Source organism: Gekko japonicus, unplaced genomic scaffold (genome assembly GCF_001447785.1).
Source record: "Gekko japonicus isolate JY-2015 unplaced genomic scaffold, Gekko_japonicus_V1.1 scaffold1059, whole genome shotgun sequence".
Lineage (NCBI taxonomy): Eukaryota > Metazoa > Chordata > Lepidosauria > Squamata > Gekkonidae > Gekko > Gekko japonicus.
Genome location: NW_015159745.1, coordinates 173,619 through 197,514, shown reverse-complemented (window position 1 = coordinate 197,514; position 23,896 = coordinate 173,619). Strand labels below are relative to the sequence as shown.

The 23,896-nt window shown below is 43.7% G+C and overlaps 1 protein-coding gene across 1 annotated transcript in view; it reads left to right on the top strand.

The window, feature by feature from the left end:
* The window catches only part of NACC2 (NACC family member 2, BEN and BTB (POZ) domain containing), a 63,090-nt gene that overhangs the window by 13,545 nt on the left and 25,649 nt on the right, over nucleotides 1–23,896 (top strand). Inside the window, exon 2 of the mRNA XM_015405480.1 lies at nucleotides 877–1,044. Coding sequence (XP_015260966.1) covers nucleotides 877–1,044 — 168 coding nt within the window. The remainder of the gene's footprint in view (nucleotides 1–876; nucleotides 1,045–23,896) is intronic.

The window sequence follows — 23,896 nt, the reverse complement described above, 5'->3', positions numbered from 1 at the left end:
GGGAGAGCATGATGGCCAAGACTTGGGCGGCAGTGAGGATCTGTGTGCCGCAGCTTCCGTGGCTGCTGAAGCCATGTTTCTTCCATCTGCAGAGCCAATCAGAATCTCCTGTTCCACCCAAAGCTCTGATGGGCACAAGACCCACCTGGTCCCACCCATTCCCTAAAAATGCCCAATACACGGCAGGGAAGGTGTCCTTGCATAACGGTGTTGAGGAGCCCTCTCAGAAGTTCCCACTGTGTGTGAAACGGGAACCACAAGGCAACAGAAGCTCCAGTATAATCTTTCTCCAAGGGAATGGAACGTCTGAGAGATTCTGAAGGGTATCTGAAGCAGAATACCAGTCTGTGGCTGGCTCTTGTTCTGCTGTCTTTCCTGCATGAAGACTCTTTTTTTTTCCGTTGCAGCTCAGCATTTCACTTTTATGTCACTTATTGTGCATTTCCTTGCATCAGAATTAGCTTGTAATGAGGCTGAGCTACAAGAAAGAAGGACTTGATGCTGTCTGATAGGGCGAAGGTAGCGTCTCAAGCCGATGACTTTGACTCCTCCTGCTTCTTCTGGGACCACTTGGCTTGTTATCCACCCTGCCCTGTGACCAGTCAGGTGGTCCGGCTTCAAACACACATATCCCATCAGCAGAGTATGGAGCCCATGCAAGCCGTTGAAGCGCAAGGGGACCTGGCACCACAGGTTTCCACACAGACCCAGAGTGATTTCCAGCCGGCTGCTGGAGAGGGTCCCCTTCCCCTTCCCAGCCTCCTGATGGCCAGCTCTCTCTGTTTCCAGAGCCGCCAGGGGCCCACAAATAGCAGGTTCACACAGTATATCATCTTTCTTTAATGCTCCTGCTCTTTGTCTCTGCTTCATTCCAAGGGCCTCCAGAGAAACCAGAACAGGTGCCATTGGAGAGCCGCTCCTGTGTCCTCATTCGGCGAGACTTAGTTGCTCTCCCAGCAAGTCTCATCAGTCAGATTGGATATCGGTGCCATCCAAAACTCTACTCAGAAGGAGATCCTGGAGAGAAACTTGAACTTGTTGCAGGTAATGAAAGAAGAACTTCCTCTTCTATCTGAAACACTTAGAATTGGTCTCTCATCTTCAGTTAGGTTTTGATGTAGTTTTTCCCCTCTAAGGTTATCCTTTTGGTTTAAAAAGGGAGAACTTTGCAAAAATGAAGGAACTAGTCGGAAGGGACTTCAAAGGGAGATCCAGGAGAATCAGATTCCTGCAAGATGCTTGGAACCGATTTAAAACCATACTAACTGAAGCCCAGATATGCCTCAGGTTTGGGTTAGGGTTAGGAAAAGTAGAAAGGGTCAAAACCATTGGGGAAGCTTGGAGACTATTGAAAACTACAATCCTAGAAGCTCAGAAAAAATATATACCGCAGGTTAAGAAAGGCACAAACAGGTATAGAAAAAAGTTAACAAACAAAGTAATGGAAGCTGTAAAAGGTAAGAAGGATTCTTTTAAGCGGTGAAAAGCTAGTCTCACTGAGGTTGATTAAAGGGAACACAGGCTGTGGCAAATAAAATGCAAGTCTGTGGTCAGGCAGGCAAAAAGGGAATAGGAGGAGCAAATAGCAAAAAACATAAAGACCAACAATAAAACTTTCTTCAAATACATTAGAAGCAGGAAACCAGCCAGGGAGGCAGTGGGGTCCTTGGATGACCAAGGGGTAAAAGGAGTACTGAAGGATGATAGGGAAATGGCTGAGAAGCTGAATGCGTTTTTTGCCTCTGTCTTCACTGTGGAAGATGAGAAGTGCTTGCCCACTCCAGAACCCCTGATTTCGGGAGAGGTGTTGAAAGACCTGAGTCAGATTGAGGTGACGAGAGAGGAGGTCCTACGACTGATAGACAACTTAAAAACTGATAAATCACCAGGCCCGGATGGCATACATCCAAGAGTTCTGAAAGAACTCAAATGTGAACTTTTGGATCACCTGAAAAAATATGTAATCTTTCATTAAAATCTGCCTCGATTCCTGAGGATTGGAAGGTAGCTAATGTCACTCCCATATTTAAAAAGGGTCCGGGTAAGTTGGTGGAAACTGTTATTAAGGAAAGAATTAGTAGGCACATAGATAAACAAAACCTATTGAGGGAGACTCAGCATGGGTTCTGTAAGGGAAGATCTTGTCTCAATAACCTGTTAATGTTCTTTGAGGGGGTGAACAAACATGTGGACCAGGGGGACCCAATAGATCCTCATCAAAGGCTCCTAAGTAAGTTCAATAGTCCTTTTGTGGATCAAAAACTGGCTAATTAATAGGAAACAGAGAGTGAGTATAAATGGGCAATTTTCTCAGTGGAGGGAGGTAAGCAGTGGGGTACCACAGGGATCTGTACTGGGTCCAATGCTTTTTAACTTGTTCATGAATGATTTGGAGTTGGGAGTAAGCAGTGAAGTGGCTAAATTTGCGGATGACACAAAGTTTTTCAGGGTGGTGAGAACCAGGGAGGATTGTGAGGCACTCCAAAGGGATCTGTTGAGGATGGGCGAGTGGGCATCAATGTGGCAAATGGGGTTCAGTGTGGCTAAGTGCAAAGTGATGCACATCGGAGTTAAAAATCCTAATTATAAATACACGTTGATGGGGTCCGAACTGTCAGAAACTCAATGAAATTGCTGAGCAGTCGGGTTAGAATGGATAAAAGGAAGTACTTCTTCACCCAAAGAGTGATTAACACATGGAATTCACTGCTACAGAAGATGGTGGTGGCTACAAGGATGGATGGCTTCAAGAGGGAATTGGATAAACACATGGAGCAGAGGTCTATTAGTGGCTATTAGCCACGGGTTATAGATAGGAACTCTCAGTCTGGGGCAAGTGATGCTCTGTCTTCTTGGTGCTTGGGGGGGGTCAACAGTGGGAGGGGCTCCTAGTGTCCTGGCCCCACTGCTGGACCTCCTGATGGCACCTGGTATTTTTGGCCACTGTGTGACAGAGTGTTGGACTGGATGGGCCATTGGCCTGATCCAACATTGGCTTCTGATATGTTCTTATGTTCTATGTGAAACTGTTGCTCTATTAACACCTGTTGCCAAAACCGGCCTCTTTATTGGAGGACTGGAAAATAGCAAATGCTACATAAATTTTATAAGAAGGGATCCAGTGGGGATCCAGGAACTTACAGGCCAGTTAGCCTATAATCTGTTCTGGATAAATTATTTATTATTATTGTTTATTATTTTTGATTTATAATAGATAGAGGAACAAAGCCTGCTGAGGGAAATTCAGCATGAGTTCTGTAAAAGAAAACTGATTCTGTTACTTTTTGGAGTTCTTTGAGAAGGTTAACAATTTGTGGGTAAAGGTGATCTGGTAGACCTAATAGATTTGAACTTCTAAAAGTCTTTTGTTGGGGTCCCACCAAAGATTCTTGAGTGAGCTTATTTTATTTATTTATTTACTTATTCCCTTGATTCTATTTGTATCCTGCCCTCCCTGCAAATTTATCTAAGAACCTATCAAAAACCAGCAATCAATGAAAGCCCGGTGCCTCAACTGATCTCAGCAAGAAGCAGTTGGTTCCCAGGTAGCCATTCGGATCTGAGGTGACTAGAGGGGAGGCCAGTAGCAGGTGGGCATCTGCTGTCTCAACTGGAAGCCTGGTGGAAGAGCTCTGTCTCGCAGGCCCCGCGGGGAACTGTAATAGCGCCCTGGTTTCTAATGGAAGTTCATTCCACCAGGTGGGGCCAGGGCCAAAAAAGCCCTTGCCCCGTTGAGGCCAGTTGGAAATCCCTTAGAAGTCAGGGAATAAAAAGTCAGGCCCTTTATGGACTAAAAATTGGTTAAACCCAGAAAGCAGAGAGTACAAACACACACACACACACACAGAGTTCTTGCAGTGGAGGGAAGTGGGCAGTGAGGTCCCACAATGATCAGTATTGCAACTGGTGTTATTTGATTTGTTCAAAAATAATATAGAATTGGGGTGAGCAGTGCAGTGGCCAAGTTTGCAGATCTATGTAATAGTTTGTTAGTTTATTTTGTGAATGTGGGGTTTGTGTATGCTGTGAATGTGCAGAAGTTTAATGTAAATTGTCTTTACAGGTAGTCAGCTCAAAAGAAACAGAGTTCTCCCTCCCACTTCTTTCTCAATTTCTTCTTCTTCCTCTTCTTTTGAAAAAAATAATTTATTTCAGGTACCTACAGACATACCTACAAAACAGTTATAAAAATACCAAGATTATATGAATACATATACAATAAAAGTATAACATTAAAAATACATATACAATAAAAGTATAACATTAAAAATTTAGAGACTGCAAACTAGCATTTTTCCTTTGTATACTTTAACATTTAACATTTACCCAAGCTCTCGTATCTGTTTCTATAGTTCTTGAATTATAATAACATAAGGTATCCTATTCCTTTAATGTTCCTAGAGTTTTACATACATCTTTCCAGGATGATTATAAATATTAGATAACTAATTCAAAAATATAAAGTTTTCATTGATTCAGAGGAATTTCACCTTGCTGTTCTAAATAATCTAAAATACGATACCATATATTTTTATGCCATAGAGGTAAGGGGGGGGGGCTGTTGGGTTTTTCCAATAATGAGAAAAAGTTCATTTAGCTATAGTTAATAAAATAACAATGATTACCCTATGTGGATACAGTTGAATTCTATCTTATAGTTCAAAAAATAGAGATTCAGGAGTTAGTTCAAGGGTATATCCTGAAATTGAAGATATTTTTTGTTTGCAGGGAGGGCGGGTTATAAATTTAAATAAATAAATAAATAAATACATTATTTTAGGGCAATACAACCAACAATCCATATATGATCTGATGTGCCCACATTGTTTCCAACAGTATGGACTTATATTCCTAATTTAGTTTAAAAGCATTTTAGGTGCATAATACCAACAGGCAAGAACCTTAAAAGTTTGAAATTTCATTAAAAGTACAGACAAATTATAATCTATAGATACCCACATTTCCCCCCAAATGTCTTCCTTCAGAATAATTTAACAATCCTTTGCCATTTATACTGATATGATACCTTTCCAGGTGATTCAGTTTCACTTAGAATCTTATATATTTTAGAGAGTAATCCTTTTTTATTATGTTCACAGGAATTGAGCACTCTCTTGAAATCTGTTAGTGGGGACTTTAATATGTTTGAGAGCGGAATTGATAAAATATATACTATGACATTGGCTTTTCCATCTTTTTTCCCTAAGGATTGTTTATCTAGTACTTTATTCCCTATTGTTAAGTCAATTAGTTTAGTAATTTTGGCAACTTCCACAATTTACCATCTTTTTTTTGTTGCCCTGAAGGCTTGATCTGATTTAATAAGGAGGAAAAGTGAGAATGTTCTGGCACTAGTTGTTTTATATATATATCCCAGATACTCAAAGCTGCCCCAGTAAATTTATTCCTATATATAGCTACACGCCAATCTGTCTTTCGTTGCCATATGATACTTTGTATATCTATTGGGTGAAAATATGAATTAAAAACATTAATCCAGCAGGTTTATCTTCACTGGTAGAGAGATGAATAGCTTTATAATATTTGTTTAAATTAGAATATTGCATACCTCCCTTATTTGTAGGCCAGATCAGAGTTTTAAAGTGAATATGATGGTTTTTATTAGCCCATAAAAATGTTGTTAATGTATCTTGCCAAAGTTTTAACTTTTTACTAGGTATCCTAATTGGTATATCTCTAAATAAAAAGATACATTTAGGGGGTAAAGAAATATTTAATTAAATTATACCTATCCATCCAGGTGAAGTATGATTTTTCCCATGATGTAAGTTTATTAAGATGTTCTTGATGTACAAGATCATGATTATTCTTTAAAAGCTGATCCGAATGTTTTGTAATATTAATGCCTAAATATATAATATTTCTAGTAGCCTACTTATGGTTATATTTTTGTTTATATGTAAAATAATTAAGTGGTAGTAAATTTGATTTTTCTTGATTTATTTTTAAACCTGAAATCTCTGCAAAAATGTCTAATACTGGCTGTAAGCTCTCTAATCATTGTATTGGATTTGATAAAAATAACAAAATTTCATCCCCAAAAAGCATGTTTATATTCTTTTTGATTTATTTTAATACCTCTAATTTGTCTCTTACCTCTAATTTCATTTGCCAATGGTTCCATTGCCAGTGCAAAAAGCACTTGGCAACCGAGGACACCCTTGACGGGTTCCTCTTCTTAGACGAATATTATCAGAATATATATTATTGCTTTATGTTAACTTGTGGATTAGTATAAATAGCTGAAATGGCTGTCAAAATTTCCCCCCTAAAACCCATGTGCATGAGCACTGATTTTAAATAAGGGATTTCTAGGGAATCAAAAGCTTTTTCTACATCTAAAGAAAGTAAAATAATTTGCTGCTTTATATTCTGTTAATGTTGCACCATATGAAGTGCCTTATGGGTATTTTCTATAAGATCTCTGCTGGGCGTAAAGCCCACTTTATCCTGAGAAATATAGTTAACAATAAATTGGTTCATACAATTTGCCAAAATTGTTGTGAATAACTTAAAATCGGCATTCAACAGAGATATTGGGTGATATGATGAAGGAATCAAAGTATCTTTGGCTGCGGTCACACGCAACATTAGCCACGCAAGAGATACGGAAGACAAGCGGAGTTTCCGGTCGCGATCTCACCAGCACATCTGGGAAGCGTAGTGCTTCCGTGGCACAACTGAGGCTTCCTGCCGTAAAAGCGCAGCAAAAAACTAGTACCTTGGAGGTACTAGTTTCCAGAAACTGCGGGGCAAGGGCGGGCGTCTGATCGCGTTTCCGGTGGTATCCGGCGCCCGCTCATGTCCCCTTGCGGAAAAGGGTTTTTTTCCCCCCACGTCTCCGTGGATGCGCACACGCACCCAACGGAGCATGCGCATTCGTAGTGTACACAAAAAAAGAAAACCAGTTCGCCGCGCCGCGCGCTTCTTCATTGCGCGCAGGCGTGTGTTGTGATCGGCACCTCTCCCTTGCCATGGAACCTCCACAGTACCTCCACAGAACCTCCACAGTAGGTCTGATCGCTTTACTGCATGTTAGTTTGCCCCGGGGCAAACAGCCACACTTCTCCTCTGCAGTTTCCTGCCCGTGTGGCAGGGGCCAATATTAGTTTTAGAAAGTATTACCATCGTTGCTGCAGACCAGGAAGGTGGTAGCTTACCTGTCTCCAAAACTTGATTACAAGCCTCTGCTAAAGGTTGAACTAAAAGACAGGCATATTTCTTATAAAACTCACTTATATAGCCATCAGGGCCCAGTGATTTATTTGATTTCAGCTTTTGAATTGATTCCAGCACATCTTCTGATGTAATAGGCCTTTCCATCAAATCCACGTATTCTTTTGCCAATTTAGTAAGAGGATGTAAGGCTAAATATTTCTCAATTTTTTCTTTACTTGGATTCTCTGAAGTACATAGTTTTGAATAAAAAGTTTTAAAGATATTCATAATTGATGATGAGTTTGTAACAATTTTGCCCGACTTGTCTTTTAATTGATGTATCGTATTTGCCTCCTTTTTCTGTTTAACCCTTCTGGCTATAGATTTTAAAATTTTAGGTGTATTATACCAATGGCACTGCTTAAGATAGAGCAAGTTATTTTTTAAAAATCTTTTCTGCCTCTAAACGTTCTAAGACTCTTCTTTCTTTAAGTAAGAATTGGAACATTTGCCCCCTTTTTCCTTGTGTTGTTTTTCTAATAATGATATTATATTTAGCAAATCTCATCTCTTCTGGGGTTTTTTGTTTATTCAGAAAAGTGGCTTTCACTATTAAAAAACCTCTCAGCTGGCTTCAAAGAATCCCATAAAATAGGAGATATCACCTCTGTGGTCCTGGCAGAGGGGTACCCCAACTCATCAATCTCTGGACACACAATGGAGACCAAGAACGTCTTCGGGAGGCCAAAAGCCCACCTTCCAAAAACCAAAATTCAGTTCCGGACAACAAGCTGCCTGCACCAAACGGTCCAAACCCTCCAAGCAGGGTTTTTGACTTCCCAGTCACCGAGTCAGCTCTAACCCATCTGTCACCCTTTCTTCAAAATTGGCGTCACATCACCTCGGACGACTGGGTACTGTCCATATTGTCCTGAGGCTACAAAATTCAGCTCCACCAGAACCCCAATACTCCTGTTGTCGTCTCCACGCCCCCTTCCCCACCTCTCCTCGAGGAGGTGTCCATCCTTCTGCAGAAGGGAGCCATCGAACACGTACCACCGCACCTCCAAGGGACAGGATTCTATTCCCGATACTTCACAGTCCCGAAGAGAGACGGAGGCATTCGACCCATATTAGATCTAAGGGAACTGAATCGTTTTGTGACCTACCACCGCTTCCGCATGGTGTCCCTACAACAGATCATGCCATTGCTTCGCAGACACATCTGGATGGCCACTCTCGACCTCCAAGACGCATATTTCCACCTTACTATCCACCCCTTCCACCGCCAATACCTACGCTTTGCGATTGGTCAACAGCACTACCAGTATACAGCCCTTCCATTCGGCCTCTCCAGCTCCCCAAGGGTCTTCACAAAGTGGTTGCAGCTTTCCTCCATCTCCGGGGTTATCTCCATCTACCCATATATAGACGATTGGCTTCTGGTAGCGCCTTCCAAGAACGCCTTGGTCTCCAATGTCACAGAGACTCTGGCACTACTGGAGAATCTGGGCCTGCAAGTCAATCGACAAAAGTCTCAATTGTGTCCGGTCCAGCGAATACAGTACATCGGCGCAATACTGGATTCACAGACATGTATGGCTTACCTGCCCCATGACAGAGCAGCGGATATCATTTCCTTAGCAACCATTGTCCGTACCCAACCCTCCGTCACTGCCTTCCAAATTCAGAGGCTACTTGGTCTGATGGCTGCAACTACGTCGGTTCTCATCTTTGCCAGACTCAAAATGCGGCCTTTACAGCTCTGGTTTATCCGCAACTACGACCTGTCAAAAAACGCACACACTGTTGTCCTGTCCCCTCTTCCCAGCATACAGGACTCATTAATTTGGTGGACTGTCCCTTCGAATATCCTCCAGGGAGCGCCCTTCCACCCTCCATCACTCGAAGTCACCATAACAACGGATGCTTCCCTGAAAGGATGGAGTGCACACTCCATGGGCCTTTCTGTTGGAGACAAATGGGACGTGCAGATGAGGAAGCGACACATAAACTTCCTAGAACTGCTGGCTATACAACACGCTGTCACCAGCTTCCTACCTTTAATCAAGGGGAAATATGTCACGGTCCTCACAGACAACACCACAGCGCTCTCTTATGTCAACAGACAGGGAGGCACTGTTTCCCTCCGCCTCTGCAACCTTGCCACCCAATTGTGGGAGCTTTGCATCGCCAACAACATTTTCCTCGTGGCCACTCACATTCCCGTACACGTGCAGGCAGACCATCTAAGTCGAGCAGGGCTCAGCCTTCATGAGTGGGGGTTGAACCCAACATACCTCCTCCCACTCTTCCACAAGTGGGGAGCTCCCCAAGTCAATGTCTTTGCCACAAAAAGCAACACACGGTGTCCTCTGTTCTGCAGTCGGGGAGACAAGGATCCACGATCTCTGGGAGACGGTCTCCTTTACCCTTAGTCCACGGGACTTCTTTACCTGTTCCCCCCCTTACCTCTGCTTCTGAGAGTGGTCCGCAAAATACTCAAAGACACCACGGACTGCATCTTAATAACTCCATGGTGGCCAAGACAACCTTGGTTTTCAACAGTCCTGGAGTTATCACAGGGGATATACCATCAATTCCCTCCGGCTCAGGACCTCCTCCTTCTCTCCAACTCCCCTGTCCTACATCACGACATACCACAGCTGAAATTGACATGGAGAATAACGTCACCGCCTTCTCCACCCGCGTAAAGAATGTCCTGTTGAATTCCAGGAAACCCACTGTTGGATCCCAAGCATTCAAAGCAACTCCACGTTGCAAAGCAAGTAAGGTTTATTTCAAAGCGTTGGTTTAACCAGAACAGGACATTGTTAGGAATAACTACAGGTAACCAGGGAAGGCATAATAAAGACATTTGAACCGGAGAAGGACCAATGGGTCCAGTTCCCGCTGGCGGGAATAGACCCTACAGTTCGCGCCCATTGCATGGGAACGCAACAGTTCTATAATGTCAACACAGGTTCAGTTCACACGCGAGATACCCAAAACATCCTAGGCGAAGCTCTCCCCCTACACCCAGCGGCACGACCTTGGCAAGTTCCGCGGACTACATAACATAAGCAAACAAGGAACGAGAGGGAGGGGGTGCAGGGAACTACACAGGAACCGGAATGACAATGGCAGCTAGCTGACACCTTGGACTGCTGGACCTTGCTTCCTGTATAATGCTCTAAACTGGATTCTGCTGTCTTGGTGACTGGCCTTTGGACTAAACTTTGACTCTGACCCTGAAATTTGGCTTGGACTGACCCTAGACTCTGACACTCTGCTTCCCTGTTCAAAGACATCACTCCTGCCTCTGCAAGCCCCTGCCTGCCTGTGATCAGTCATCCATGGTCAGCCACAAACACCACTTCCGGGGCTCTCTAGACACTGTCTCAGATTACAAAGTGGGGTTGCCAAGAATCCCAGATTGTCCTGGACATGGGGGGGGTGACTTTTAAATACTCTGGACTGCCCACATTTCAGCACAACTTCTGTATGCCTCCATACACTTTGGACTCCGGGTGGGAGGTGACTTCAAAATGTTCATGGAAGTTGCATTTCAGCACAAATTGTTTGTGCTGCCACTTACTCCGGACTCTGGGGCTGGTGCTTACTCAAAATACTCATCCACACAAAGTGTTTGTGTGTATACAGTTACGCCTGCTCCTTCAAGAACATAAACAGTTTGTGTAAATAGTTATGTTTGCTTATGATTTTCATGTGTGTACCTCTTGTGAATCGTTGCCTTATTTCAATTGATTCATTTGCTTTATTTGCTCTGTTTATTTTTATCTAATGATCCCTTCATTTGGTGTAGTGGTTAAGTGCGCGGACTCTAATCTGGGAGAATCGGGTTTGATTCCCCACTCCTCCACTTGCACCTGCTGGATGACCTTGGGCAAGCCATAGTTCTGCAACAGCTGCCCCCTAGATGTCTCCAATTTTCTGTGACCCATTTATATGGTTACAATCTCTGTAGTGCTGACATTATTGTCTGTTCCGGATGTATAGGGGATATCTCTGATTTCGAAGGGTTAATTCGCAGTCCTGATATGTCCCCGAATATTGATAAGGTGTGTTGTATTGCCTGTAAAGAATCCACTGTGTTTGAGATATAAAGTGTCATGTCATCGGCATAAAGATTTATTTTATGGGTTCTCCCTTCTGTTTTTATTCCTTTGAATTGCTGGTTAGTTCTGAGATCTTTGGGCAACGGTTCTATTGCGATTGTGAAGATTAAGTGTGACAATGGGCACCCTTGTCTCATCCCTCTTGTTAGTTGAAAGAATGGGAAATCATTACCATTAACCCATACTTTGGCTTTATTTCTCATACATAAAGCATGTATCATTCATAAGAAGTTTTCTCCGAATCCTAGCTTCTTAAATAGTTCTCTCATGTAAGTTGTTTCGACTGAGTCAAAGGTCGAATTTGTTGCTAGAATTATCTAGCAAAGTTTATTGCTAGAATTATCGAGTCCTTTCCATTCTATTTCTCGTGAATAATTATGTTGATGGTTCTCTGTATGTTATCTGTTAATTGTCAGTTTGGGATGAAACCTATTTGATATGATTTGATATATTCTGTGATAAAGGTTTTTAATCTATTAGCGATGATTGTCGTAAAAATTTATTATCATGATTAAGCAGTGCTATTGGTCTGTACTATGAGGGAATGGTTGGATCTTTTCCATCCTTGTGTATTACTGTAATCGCCGAATCAGACCAAGTAGACAGTATAATGCCTTTTTGTAAGATCTTGTTACACGTATTTACAAGGTATTCTGCTAGTGTTGCACTGAAAGACTTGTAAAATTCTGCAGGTATTCCATCTTATCCAGTAGCTTTATTATTTTTCAAGTTTTTAATTGCTTCTGTTACTTCTTTTATAGAAATTTCCTGTTCCATTAAATCTGAGTACTCCTTATTGAGCTTCGGTAGGGTTAGCAAGGAGTTAAGATATTCTTTAACTGTATCTTGTTGCGGATTTCTAGTGCTTTAAAGAGTTTTGTAGTATTTTGCAAAGATGTTAACTATTTCCTTCGCTGAGTATTTAATCAGTCCTTCTTTGATTTTAGAGACCCTATACACGTTGATTTCCTTTTATGTTTTATTCTCCAAGATAACATACATATTTTTAGGGTATTTTTGACAAAACTTTTGTTTAAGATATTTGGGCTGCGGTCACACGCAACATTAGCCACGCAAGAGATACGGAAGACAAGCGGAGTTTCCGGTCGCGATCTCACCAGCACATCTGGGAAGCGTAGCGCTTCCGTGGCACAACTGAGGCTTCCTGCCGAAAAAGCGCAGCAAAAAACTAGTACCTTGGAGGTACTAGTTTCCAGAAACTGCGGGGCAAGGGCGGGCGTCTGATCGCGTTTCCGGTGGTATCCGGCGCCCGCCCATGTCCCCTTGCGGAAAAGGGTTTTTTTCCCCCCACGTCTCCGTGGATGCGCACACGCACCCAACGGAGCATGCGCATTCGTAGTGTACACAAAAAAAGAAAACCAGTTCGCCGCGCCGCGCGCTTCTTCATTGCGCGCAGGCGTGTGTTGTGATCGGCACCTCTCCCTTGCCATGGAACCTCCACAGTACCTCCACAGAACCTCCACAGTAGGTCTGATCGCTTTACTGCATGTTAGTTTGCCCCGGGGCAAACAGCCACACTTCTCCTCTGCAGTTTCCTGCCCGTGTGGCAGGGGCCAATATTAGTTTTAGAAAGTATTACCATCGTTGCTGCAGACCAGGAAGGTGGTAGCTTACCTGTCTCCAAAACTTGATTACAAGCCTCTGCTAAAGGTTGAACTAAAAGACAGGCATATTTCTTATAAAACTCACTTATATAGCCATCAGGGCCCAGTGATTTATTTGATTTCAGCTTTTGAATTGATTCCAGCACATCTTCTGATGTAATAGGCCTTTCCATCAAATCCACGTATTCTTTTGCCAATTTAGTAAGAGGATGTAAGGCTAAATATTTCTCAATTTTTTCTTTACTTGGATTCTCTGAAGTACATAGTTTTGAATAAAAAGTTTTAAAGATATTCATAATTGATGATGAGTTTGTAACAATTTTGCCCGACTTGTCTTTTAATTGATGTATCGTATTTGCCTCCTTTTTCTGTTTAACCCTTCTGGCTATAGATTTTAAAATTTTAGGTGTATTATACCAATGGCACTGCTTAAGATAGAGCAAGTTATTTTTTAAAAATCTTTTCTGCCTCTAAACGTTCTAAGACTCTTCTTTCTTTAAGTAAGAATTGGAACATTTGCCCCCTTTTTCCTTGTGTTGTTTTTCTAATAATGATATTATATTTAGCAAATCTCATCTCTTCTGGGGTTTTTTGTTTATTCAGAAAAGTGGCTTTCACTATTAAAAAACCTCTCAGCTGGCTTCAAAGAATCCCATAAAATAGGAGATATCACCTCTGTGGTCCTGGCAGAGGGGTACCCCAACTCATCAATCTCTGGACACACAATGGAGACCAAGAACGTCTTCGGGAGGCCAAAAGCCCACCTTCCAAAAACCAAAATTCAGTTCCGGACAACAAGCTGCCTGCACCAAACGGTCCAAACCCTCCAAGCAGGGTTTTTGACTTCCCAGTCACCGAGTCAGCTCTAACCCATCTGTCACCCTTTCTTCAAAATTGGCGTCACATCACCTCGGACGACTGGGTACTGTCCATATTGTCCTGAGGCTACAAAATTCAGCTCCACCAGAACCCCAATACTCCTGTTGTCGTCTCCACGCCCCCTTCCCCACCTCTCCTCGAGGAGGTGTCCATCCTTCTGCAGAAGGGAGCCATCGAACACGTACCACCGCACCTCCAAGGGACAGGATTCTATTCCCGATACTTCACAGTCCCGAAGAGAGACGGAGGCATTCGACCCATATTAGATCTAAGGGAACTGAATCGTTTTGTGACCTACCACCGCTTCCGCATGGTGTCCCTACAACAGATCATGCCATTGCTTCGCAGACACATCTGGATGGCCACTCTCGACCTCCAAGACGCATATTTCCACCTTACTATCCACCCCTTCCACCGCCAATACCTACGCTTTGCGATTGGTCAACAGCACTACCAGTATACAGCCCTTCCATTCGGCCTCTCCAGCTCCCCAAGGGTCTTCACAAAGTGGTTGCAGCTTTCCTCCATCTCCGGGGTTATCTCCATCTACCCATATATAGACGATTGGCTTCTGGTAGCGCCTTCCAAGAACGCCTTGGTCTCCAATGTCACAGAGACTCTGGCACTACTGGAGAATCTGGGCCTGCAAGTCAATCGACAAAAGTCTCAATTGTGTCCGGTCCAGCGAATACAGTACATCGGCGCAATACTGGATTCACAGACATGTATGGCTTACCTGCCCCATGACAGAGCAGCGGATATCATTTCCTTAGCAACCATTGTCCGTACCCAACCCTCCGTCACTGCCTTCCAAATTCAGAGGCTACTTGGTCTGATGGCTGCAACTACGTCGGTTCTCATCTTTGCCAGACTCAAAATGCGGCCTTTACAGCTCTGGTTTATCCGCAACTACGACCTGTCAAAAAACGCACACACTGTTGTCCTGTCCCCTCTTCCCAGCATACAGGACTCATTAATTTGGTGGACTGTCCCTTCGAATATCCTCCAGGGAGCGCCCTTCCACCCTCCATCACTCGAAGTCACCATAACAACGGATGCTTCCCTGAAAGGATGGAGTGCACACTCCATGGGCCTTTCTGTTGGAGACAAATGGGACGTGCAGATGAGGAAGCGACACATAAACTTCCTAGAACTGCTGGCTATACAACACGCTGTCACCAGCTTCCTACCTTTAATCAAGGGGAAATATGTCACGGTCCTCACAGACAACACCACAGCGCTCTCTTATGTCAACAGACAGGGAGGCACTGTTTCCCTCCGCCTCTGCAACCTTGCCACCCAATTGTGGGAGCTTTGCATCGCCAACAACATTTTCCTCGTGGCCACTCACATTCCCGTACACGTGCAGGCAGACCATCTAAGTCGAGCAGGGCTCAGCCTTCATGAGTGGGGGTTGAACCCAACATACCTCCTCCCACTCTTCCACAAGTGGGGAGCTCCCCAAGTCAATGTCTTTGCCACAAAAAGCAACACACGGTGTCCTCTGTTCTGCAGTCGGGGAGACAAGGATCCACGATCTCTGGGAGACGGTCTCCTTTACCCTTAGTCCACGGGACTTCTTTACCTGTTCCCCCCCTTACCTCTGCTTCTGAGAGTGGTCCGCAAAATACTCAAAGACACCACGGACTGCATCTTAATAACTCCATGGTGGCCAAGACAACCTTGGTTTTCAACAGTCCTGGAGTTATCACAGGGGATATACCATCAATTCCCTCCGGCTCAGGACCTCCTCCTTCTCTCCAACTCCCCTGTCCTACATCACGACATACCACAGCTGAAATTGACATGGAGAATAACGTCACCGCCTTCTCCACCCGCGTAAAGAATGTCCTGTTGAATTCCAGGAAACCCACTGTTGGATCCCAAGCATTCAAAGCAACTCCACGTTGCAAAGCAAGTAAGGTTTATTTCAAAGCGTTGGTTTAACCAGAACAGGACATTGTTAGGAATAACTACAGGTAACCAGGGAAGGCATAATAAAGACATTTGAACCGGAGAAGGACCAATGGGTCCAGTTCCCGCTGGCGGGAATAGACCATACAGTTCGCGCCCATTGCATGGGAACGCAACAGTTCTATAATGTCAACACAGGTTCAGTTCACACGCGAGATACCCAAAACATCCTAGGCGAAGCTCTCCCCCTACACCCAGCTGCACGACCTTGGCAAGTTCCGCGGACTACATAACATAACTCAAGCAAACAAGGAACGAGAGGGAGGGGGTGCAGGGAACTACACAGGAACCGGAATGACAATGGCAGCTAGCTGACACCCACTATGCGGCGGTCCTACAATTATATATGGCAATGGTTCTGTTCTTCCCTTGGTGATGACGCCCCTCGAGCCACCTCAGTGGGTCTCGAACGAGTCTTCCAATTCCTCCTCACCCTAGCTGACTCCGGACTTTTCCATTCATCGTTGAAAGTTTATTTGGCCGCTGTTTCGGCCTACCATGTTCCAGTTGACGGATGCACTTTGTTTTCCCATCTGATTTCAAAATGTTTTTAAAGGGTTTATTGCATCTCTACCCTCCTGTCAAAACTCCAGTCGCCCCCTGGGACCTTCCCCTCATTTTACGCCAGCTCACGAGGAAGCCCTTTGAGCTGCTTGCAACATGCAACCTCAAACTCCTAGCATGGAAAATGGCCTTTTTAATTGCTATTACCTCAGCAAGGCGAGTGGGAGAAAAATTGGCTTTCCGGCATGATACCCCTTACCTGTCGTTTCTGCCAGACAGAGTCCGCCTCGTCCCGGACATCTCCTTCCTGCCGTAGGTGGTGTCACAGTTCCACCTGCAGGTGGAGGTCTTCCTCCCTGACTTCTTCCCAAATCCAACATCAGCGGAGGACAAATTATTACACACTTTAGATGTGAAGCGGGCTCTCCTATTCTACATCAATAGAACGCACCCAACTAGATGAGACTCACAACTATTCTTCTCGTACGCTTCAGCATGGCTGGGTACTCACATCATGGCTCAGCGCCAAAGTGGATTGTAGGTCTGATCCATCTATGTTACCTACTCGCTAAACAGTCATTACCTGGCCCTATCAGGGCTCATTCTACCAGGGTTGTCGCGACTTCCACTGCCTTCCTACAGGAAGTGTCCTTGCCGGACATTTGTAAAGCTGCTACATGGGCCATGCCTAACACCATCATCAGGCACTACGCCCTAGACGTTCATATGAACACCAATACCAGCATGGGAAGTCACATTCTATCTTCAGCTACGCAGTAAAGACATGCCAGCACCCTCCTCCAGGTAGGCCACTGCTCGCTAATCTCCCATGGGTGTGAAGCACAGAGACCACGTCGAAGATAAGCAGGTTGCTTACCTGTAACTGATGATCTTCGAGTTGTCATCTGTGCATTCACACCACCCGCCCTCCTTTCCCGCTGCTGTCAGCTTCTACATCTTTAATAGGAGTTGATTTGTGGCGGTTTGAAGGAACTGGCGGGATGTCTGCGCATGCCCACAGGGGTGGGCGCGAAAATCTGTTAAAAGAGCTTGCTACAGCACTGATCGATCTAGCGCGTGCGCTAGATCCCATGGGTGTGAATGCACAGATAACCACTCGAAGATCATCAGTTACAGGTAAGCAACCTGTTTTTTCCCTTGCAAGAGAAGACTGAGGAAAACTAGGAATTGAGGCCTGTGATTTAGTTCTGTGAGTTAGCTATTTTTGGTTTGCAATTTTGAGACACTCCCTAGTTGTAATTTGACGTTGGTAGTTCAAAGAGCTGGTGTTTTTCTCTTTTCCTTTTAGTTGCTTTTCCCCCATCCCTTTTATTTGAACTTTGCAGACTGGAGGAGGCTGCTTTTAGATAGAGGAGGCTACCGTCAGTTCAAAATTTGGAACATCTTTGAAGAATCTGTTTTATGACTTGGAGAGAGGAAGAATTTTGAGGGGGGGTGACTATTAGGCTACAATCTGCAGAGTTAATGTTCTGCTCAAGAACATATTTGCTAAGTTAGTTTTTTACATCTTTATGGGATCTGAGATTTTTTAAAAATTTAAAAAATAACAAACGCAAACAAAGGCTCCAAGAAAACATTCTACAGAATCTAAGGAAGATGAGGTTTCCTCAGAGAAAATTAATTTGTTGGAGTTGGTAAAATCTTTATTGCTTATTGAGTTACAAAGTATAAAAGAAAGGTTGGGTAAACATGGAGACCTGTTTGAGGATAATCTGCAAAGTAAATTGAAAGACTGTAATAAAAGAAGAGAATCACAATTAAATAACAGTATTCAGAAGATCGGATTCATCCCTTTTATCCTTGCTGGGTGAGGTGAGGTGATCTCTGGACAGATGTCACTGTTTCCAGAAGATTCCTCAGCTTAGCTATTGTTACTCATTTTGTGTAGAAAAACCCTCTTGCATAGTTCAGTTTTGCACAGGTTGTGGAAAGCCGGGGGGGGGGGAGCCTTCCCAACCTCCTCGGGCAGATTTTGGCCGTTACACAAATGTTGCCCATTAGCGGGTGGCACCTTGCTTAGATGTGCAGAGCTGTTGTGGTGATGCATAGGGGGAGAGGCAGTCTCACAGACATGAGGGTTCAAGGCCATGAAGGGCTTTGTGTGTGATGGCCTGGTAAGGGATGGGCATCCATTGGGGCGACTGTAGGAGGAGTCAGGCAAGGTTGCCTTCAGGCTCCCTTCTTATTTAACATCTGTGTTAACCCTTTAATCACATGCCTTCATTCAACGGATGCTCATGCTCCCTCATTCTCAGGTAGCAGAAAGGTTTCAATCTTAATGTATACTGACGATATTGTTCTTTTCTCTCAGACAAGGACTTTAGGCCAGAAGTCCTTCATAAATTCCTCCTAGAAGACGTCCAGATCTCAGTGACTTACGCTGTGGCAAAATTTTGTTTCTTAGCTATTAGGAAACAAACTTATTTTAGCTGGAAGAATTGTATAATTCTCTTATTAATATTATTTTATTTTACTAATTTTATTAATTTTCTCTTGTTAATGTTTTTATACTATTCCTATGTTATTACTGTTTTAATCTTTCTTATATCAGAACTGTATTGTTTTCCTGGCTCTTGCTGTAATAAATTAGATCAGCTCAAAATTGGAGTAATATGCATTCTCCATCTAGCGCCTGATAATAAGCAAGCCACAAGATTCTGCACCAGTTGGAGTTTCGAGATTGATTCTAAAGGGAGACCAATGTACAGTAGTCTAGTCTTGATGTTACTGTGGCCTGAATCCAGGTGGCCAGATCAGCTGTATCATGGCAAAGGGCTAGGCTGATTTGGAAGAAAGCCTTTTTTACAGCTGTATTAACTTGCTTCTCCATCAATAACGCTGTGTCCCATGAAACCCCAGGTCAGCGAGAGTCATCTGAATTCCATCAAAAGTGGGGAGCACAATGTCCTTCAAGATCTCCGCCTTCCCAACCAGTATTACCTCTGTCTTTTTAGGGTTTAGTTTCAATTTGTTCTCTCTTAGCCAGTTTACCACAGGCAGTGATATAGGACCTCTTTTGCATCATCAAGAGACTTGGATAAAGCTGGGTATCATCTGCATATTGACGACAACCAACCCAAAGCTATGAAGGGCTTTGCCTAAAGTCTGAAAGTTTGTATGTTGTCCCCTTTTTTTGTATGTAGTCCCCTTTTTTTTTTCTTTTTTACCTGTTAACAACAATTTAATTTTTTCCAAAGTCAAAATGCCCTTGTATAGATCTATGATGAGGTTTCACATGGAATATTGTGCATTCTGGTTGCTGTACCTCACAAAAGGTATTGCAGAGTTGGAAAATGTGCAGAAGAAGGCAACCAACTGTTCTGTGAGGTGAGGCAAAGAGTGGGTGAGGTATTCAGTTTAGAGAAAGACCACTAAGGGGGTACATGGCAGAGGTTGCAAAATTATGTATGGGGTGGAGAAAGGGGAATGAAATTGATGGGCAGTACATTAATGATACCCTGACCTGGATGGCCCAGGATAGCCCAATCTCATTAGATCTTGGAAGCTAAGCAAGGTTGGCTCTGGTTAGTATTTGAATGGGAGAACACCAAGGAAACCCAGGGTGGTTATGCACAGGCAGGCAATGGCAAACCACCTCTGAATGTCTCTTCCCTTGAAAACGGATAAAAGGAGGTACTTCTTCACCCAAAGAGTGATGAACACATGGAATTCACTGTCACAGGAGGTGGTGGCGGCTACAAGCATGGACAGCTTCAAGAGGGAATTAAATAAACATATGGAGCAGAGGTCCATCAGTGGATATTAGCCACAAGGTTTAAATAGGAACTCTCAGTCTGGGGCAAGCGATACACTATATTCTTGGTGCTTGAGGGGGCAACAGTGGGAGGGCTTCTAATGTCCTGGCCCCACTGCTGGATCTCCTGATGGCACCTGGTATTTTTGGCCACTGTGTGCCACAGAGTGTTGGACTAGATGGGCCATTGGCCTGATCCAACATTGGCATCTCTTATGTTCTTAAAGTCAGCTGTGACTTGATGGCACTTTTCAACACCACATTAAGGATACTTTTTAAAAAACTCAATGAGTTATCAAATTGTGGAATTCACTGCCAGAGGGTGTAGTTATGCCCACAAGCATGGATTTCTTTAAAAAAGAAAGATTTATGGCGGTCCATCAATAGCTACTAGCCCTGATGACTAAAGCAAACCTCCATATTGAGAGGAAGTTTGTTAGGCACTGGGATGCTTTTTGGAACAAGAGGGAGCTGTACAGGCGAGATGGTCTCCACTTGTCCCGAGAAGGAACCAGGCTGCTGGCACTTAAAATCAAAAAGGTGGCAGAGCAGCTTTTAAACTGAATATTGGGGGAAAGCCGACAGGAGATGAAAAGTCTCTGGTTCGGGTTGGCTCATCTCAGAGAGATGAGGGGGTACCTGTTGCTTTTCTACAGGGAGGTAGATTGAAATTGTCCACTGAGACCATGGCTAGTGACATGGACTGCCTGACAAGGTCTCGAGATAGCAAGAGGAAGGTTGCAGGCTTAACTTGTATGGGAAATTACAGCTGTTCCTATACAAATGCTAGAAGTGTTCGAGGTAAAATCAGGGAGTTGGAGTGCTTGGTGTTGGACATTGAAAATAGACATTGTGGGTATTTCTGAAACTTGGTGGGATGAGGAAAATCAGTGGGACACAGTGATTCCCGGTTATATATTATATCGGAAGGATAGGGGGGGAAGGGTTGGAGGTGGGGTAGCTCTGTATGTCAGAGAGGGTATAAAGTCTAGAAAGATTGAGAGGCTAAGTGAATTGGATTCGCTTCTGGAAGTTCTATGGGTTGAAATAGGGGGGCCAAAAGGAAACTTAACACTGCGAGTTTGTTATCACCCACCAGATCAAAAGATAGAGGAGGATTATAAAATGATGAATGAATTAAAGATAGCAGCTAGACAAAAACACTGTGTCGTAATAGGTGATTTTAACTACCCACACATTGATTGGGTCAATATGTGTTCTAGTCGAGAGAAAGAGATTGAGTTTCTAGACACTCTAAATGACTGTGCTATGGAGCAGATGGTCATGGAACCTACCAGGGGAGAGGCGATCCTTGATTTGGTCCTAAGTAACACTCAAGACCTGGTGAGAGATGTAAAAGTGATTGCACCGCTTGGAAACAGTGATCATAATGTTGTTGAGTTCATCATTTGTACAAATAGAGAATTGGCCAAAAAGACTCACACAACCATTTTTAACTTTAAAAGGGGTAATTTCTCTGATATGAGGGGACACGTGGGGAGGAAACTGAAAGGAAAAGTAGAAAGGGTCAAAACAATTGGGGAAGCTTGGGATCTATTTAAAACTACGATCCTAGAAGCTCAAAAAATATATATTCCGCAGGTTAGGAAAGGCACAAACAGGTATAGGAAAAAGCCTGCATGGTTAACAAACAGAGTAATGGAGGCTGTAAAAAGTAAAAAGAATTCCTTTAAGCAGTGGAAAGCTAGTCACAGTGAGGCTGATAAAACGGAACACAGGCTATGGCAAATAAAATGCAAGTCTGAGGTCAGGCAGGCAAAAAGGGAATATGAGGAGCATATAGCAAAAAACGTAAAAACCAACAATAAAACTTTCTTCAAATACATTAGAAACAGGAAACCAGCCAGGGAGGCAGTGGGGCCCTTGGACGACCAAGGGGTAAAAGGAGTATTGAAGGATGATAGGGAAATGGCTGAGAAGCTAAATGCATTTTTTGCCTCCGTCTTCACTGTGGAAGATGAGAAGTGCTTGCCCACTCCAGAACCACTGATTTCAGGAGGGGTGTTGAAAGACCTGAGTCAGATTGAGGTGACGAGAGAGGAGGTCCTAAAACTGATAGACAACTTAAAAACTGAAAAATCACCAGGCCCAGATGGCATACATCCGAGAGTTCTGAAAGAACTCAAATGTGAACTTGTAGATCTCCTGACAAAGATATGTAATCTTTCCTTAAAATCTGCCTCCATTCCTGAGGATTGGAAGGTAGCTAATGTCACTCCCATCTTTAAAAAGGGTTCCAGAGGAGATCCGGGAAATTACAGGCCAGTCAGTCTGACGTCGATACCGGGTAAATTGGTGGAAACCATTATTAAGGAAAGAATTAGTAGGCACATAGATGAACAAAACCTATTGAGGCAGACTCAGCACGGTTTCTGTAAGGGAAGATCTTGTCTCACTAACCTGTTAGTGTTCTTTGAGGGGGTGAACAAACATGTGGACAAGGGGGATCCAATAGATATTATTTACCTTGACTTCCAGAAAGCTTTTGATAAAGTTCCTCATCAAAGGCTCCTAAGTAAGCTCAAAAATCATGGGATAGAAGGACAAGTCCTTTTATGGATCAAAAACTGGCTAGTTCATAGAAAACAGAGAGTGAGTGTAGGTGGGCAATTTTCTCAGTGGAGGGTGGTAAGCAGTGGGGTACCGCAGGGATCAGTACTTGGTCCACTGCTTTTTAACTTGTTCATTAATGATTTGGAGATGGGAGTAAGCAGTGAAGTGGCTAAATTTGCGGATGATACAAAGTTGTTCAGGGTGGTGAAAACCAGTGAGGATTGTGAGGCACTCCAAGGGGATCTGTCAAGGATGGGCGAGTGGGCGTCAACATGGCAAATGGGGTTCAATGTGGCCAAGTGCAAGGTGATGCACATTGGAGCCAAAAATCCTAAATATAAATACACATTGATGGGGTCTGAACTGGCAGAGACTGAGCAAGAGAGAGATCTTGGAGTTGTAGTGGATAACTCACTGAAAATGTCGAGACAGTGTGTGACTGCAATAAAGAAGGCCAATGCTATGCTGGGGATTATTAGGAAGGGTATTGAAAACAGATCAGCCAATATAATAATGCCCCTATATAAATCAATGGTGAGACCTCATTTGGAATACTGTGTGCAGTTCTGGGCACCACACCTTAAAAAGGATATTATAGCTTTGGAAAAAGTGCAGAAAAGGGCAACTCGAATGATAAAAGGGTTGGAACACTTTCCCTATGAGGAAAGGTTAAAGCGCTTAGGGCTCTTTAGCTTGGAGAAAAGACGACTGAGGGGTGACATGATCGAGGTTTATAAGATTATGCATGGGAAAGAGCAGGTAAAGAAAGAGGTACTTTTCTCCCTTTCTCACAATACAAGAACTCGTGGGCACTCCATGAAACTGCAGAGCGGTCGGGTTAGAACGGATAAAAGGAAGTACTTCTTCACCCAAAGAGTGATTAACACATGGAATTCACTGCCACAGGAAGTGGTGGGTGCTACAAGCATGGACGGCTTCAAAAGGGAATTAGATAAGCATATGGAGCAGAGGTCCATCAGTGGCTATTAGCCACAAGGTATAGCTAGGGGCTCTGGGGCAAGTGATGCTCTGTCTTCTTGGTGCTTGGGGGGGGGGTCAACAGTGGGAGGGCTTCTAATGTCCTGGCCCCACTGCTGGACCTCCTGATGGCACTGGTATTTCTGGCCACTGTGTGACACAGAGTGTTGGACTGGATGGGCCTTTGGCCTGATCCAACATTGGCGTCTCTTATGTTCTTATGTTCTTAAATGTAGGAGCAGGACCAGGGTACTTTAATCCATCAGGGA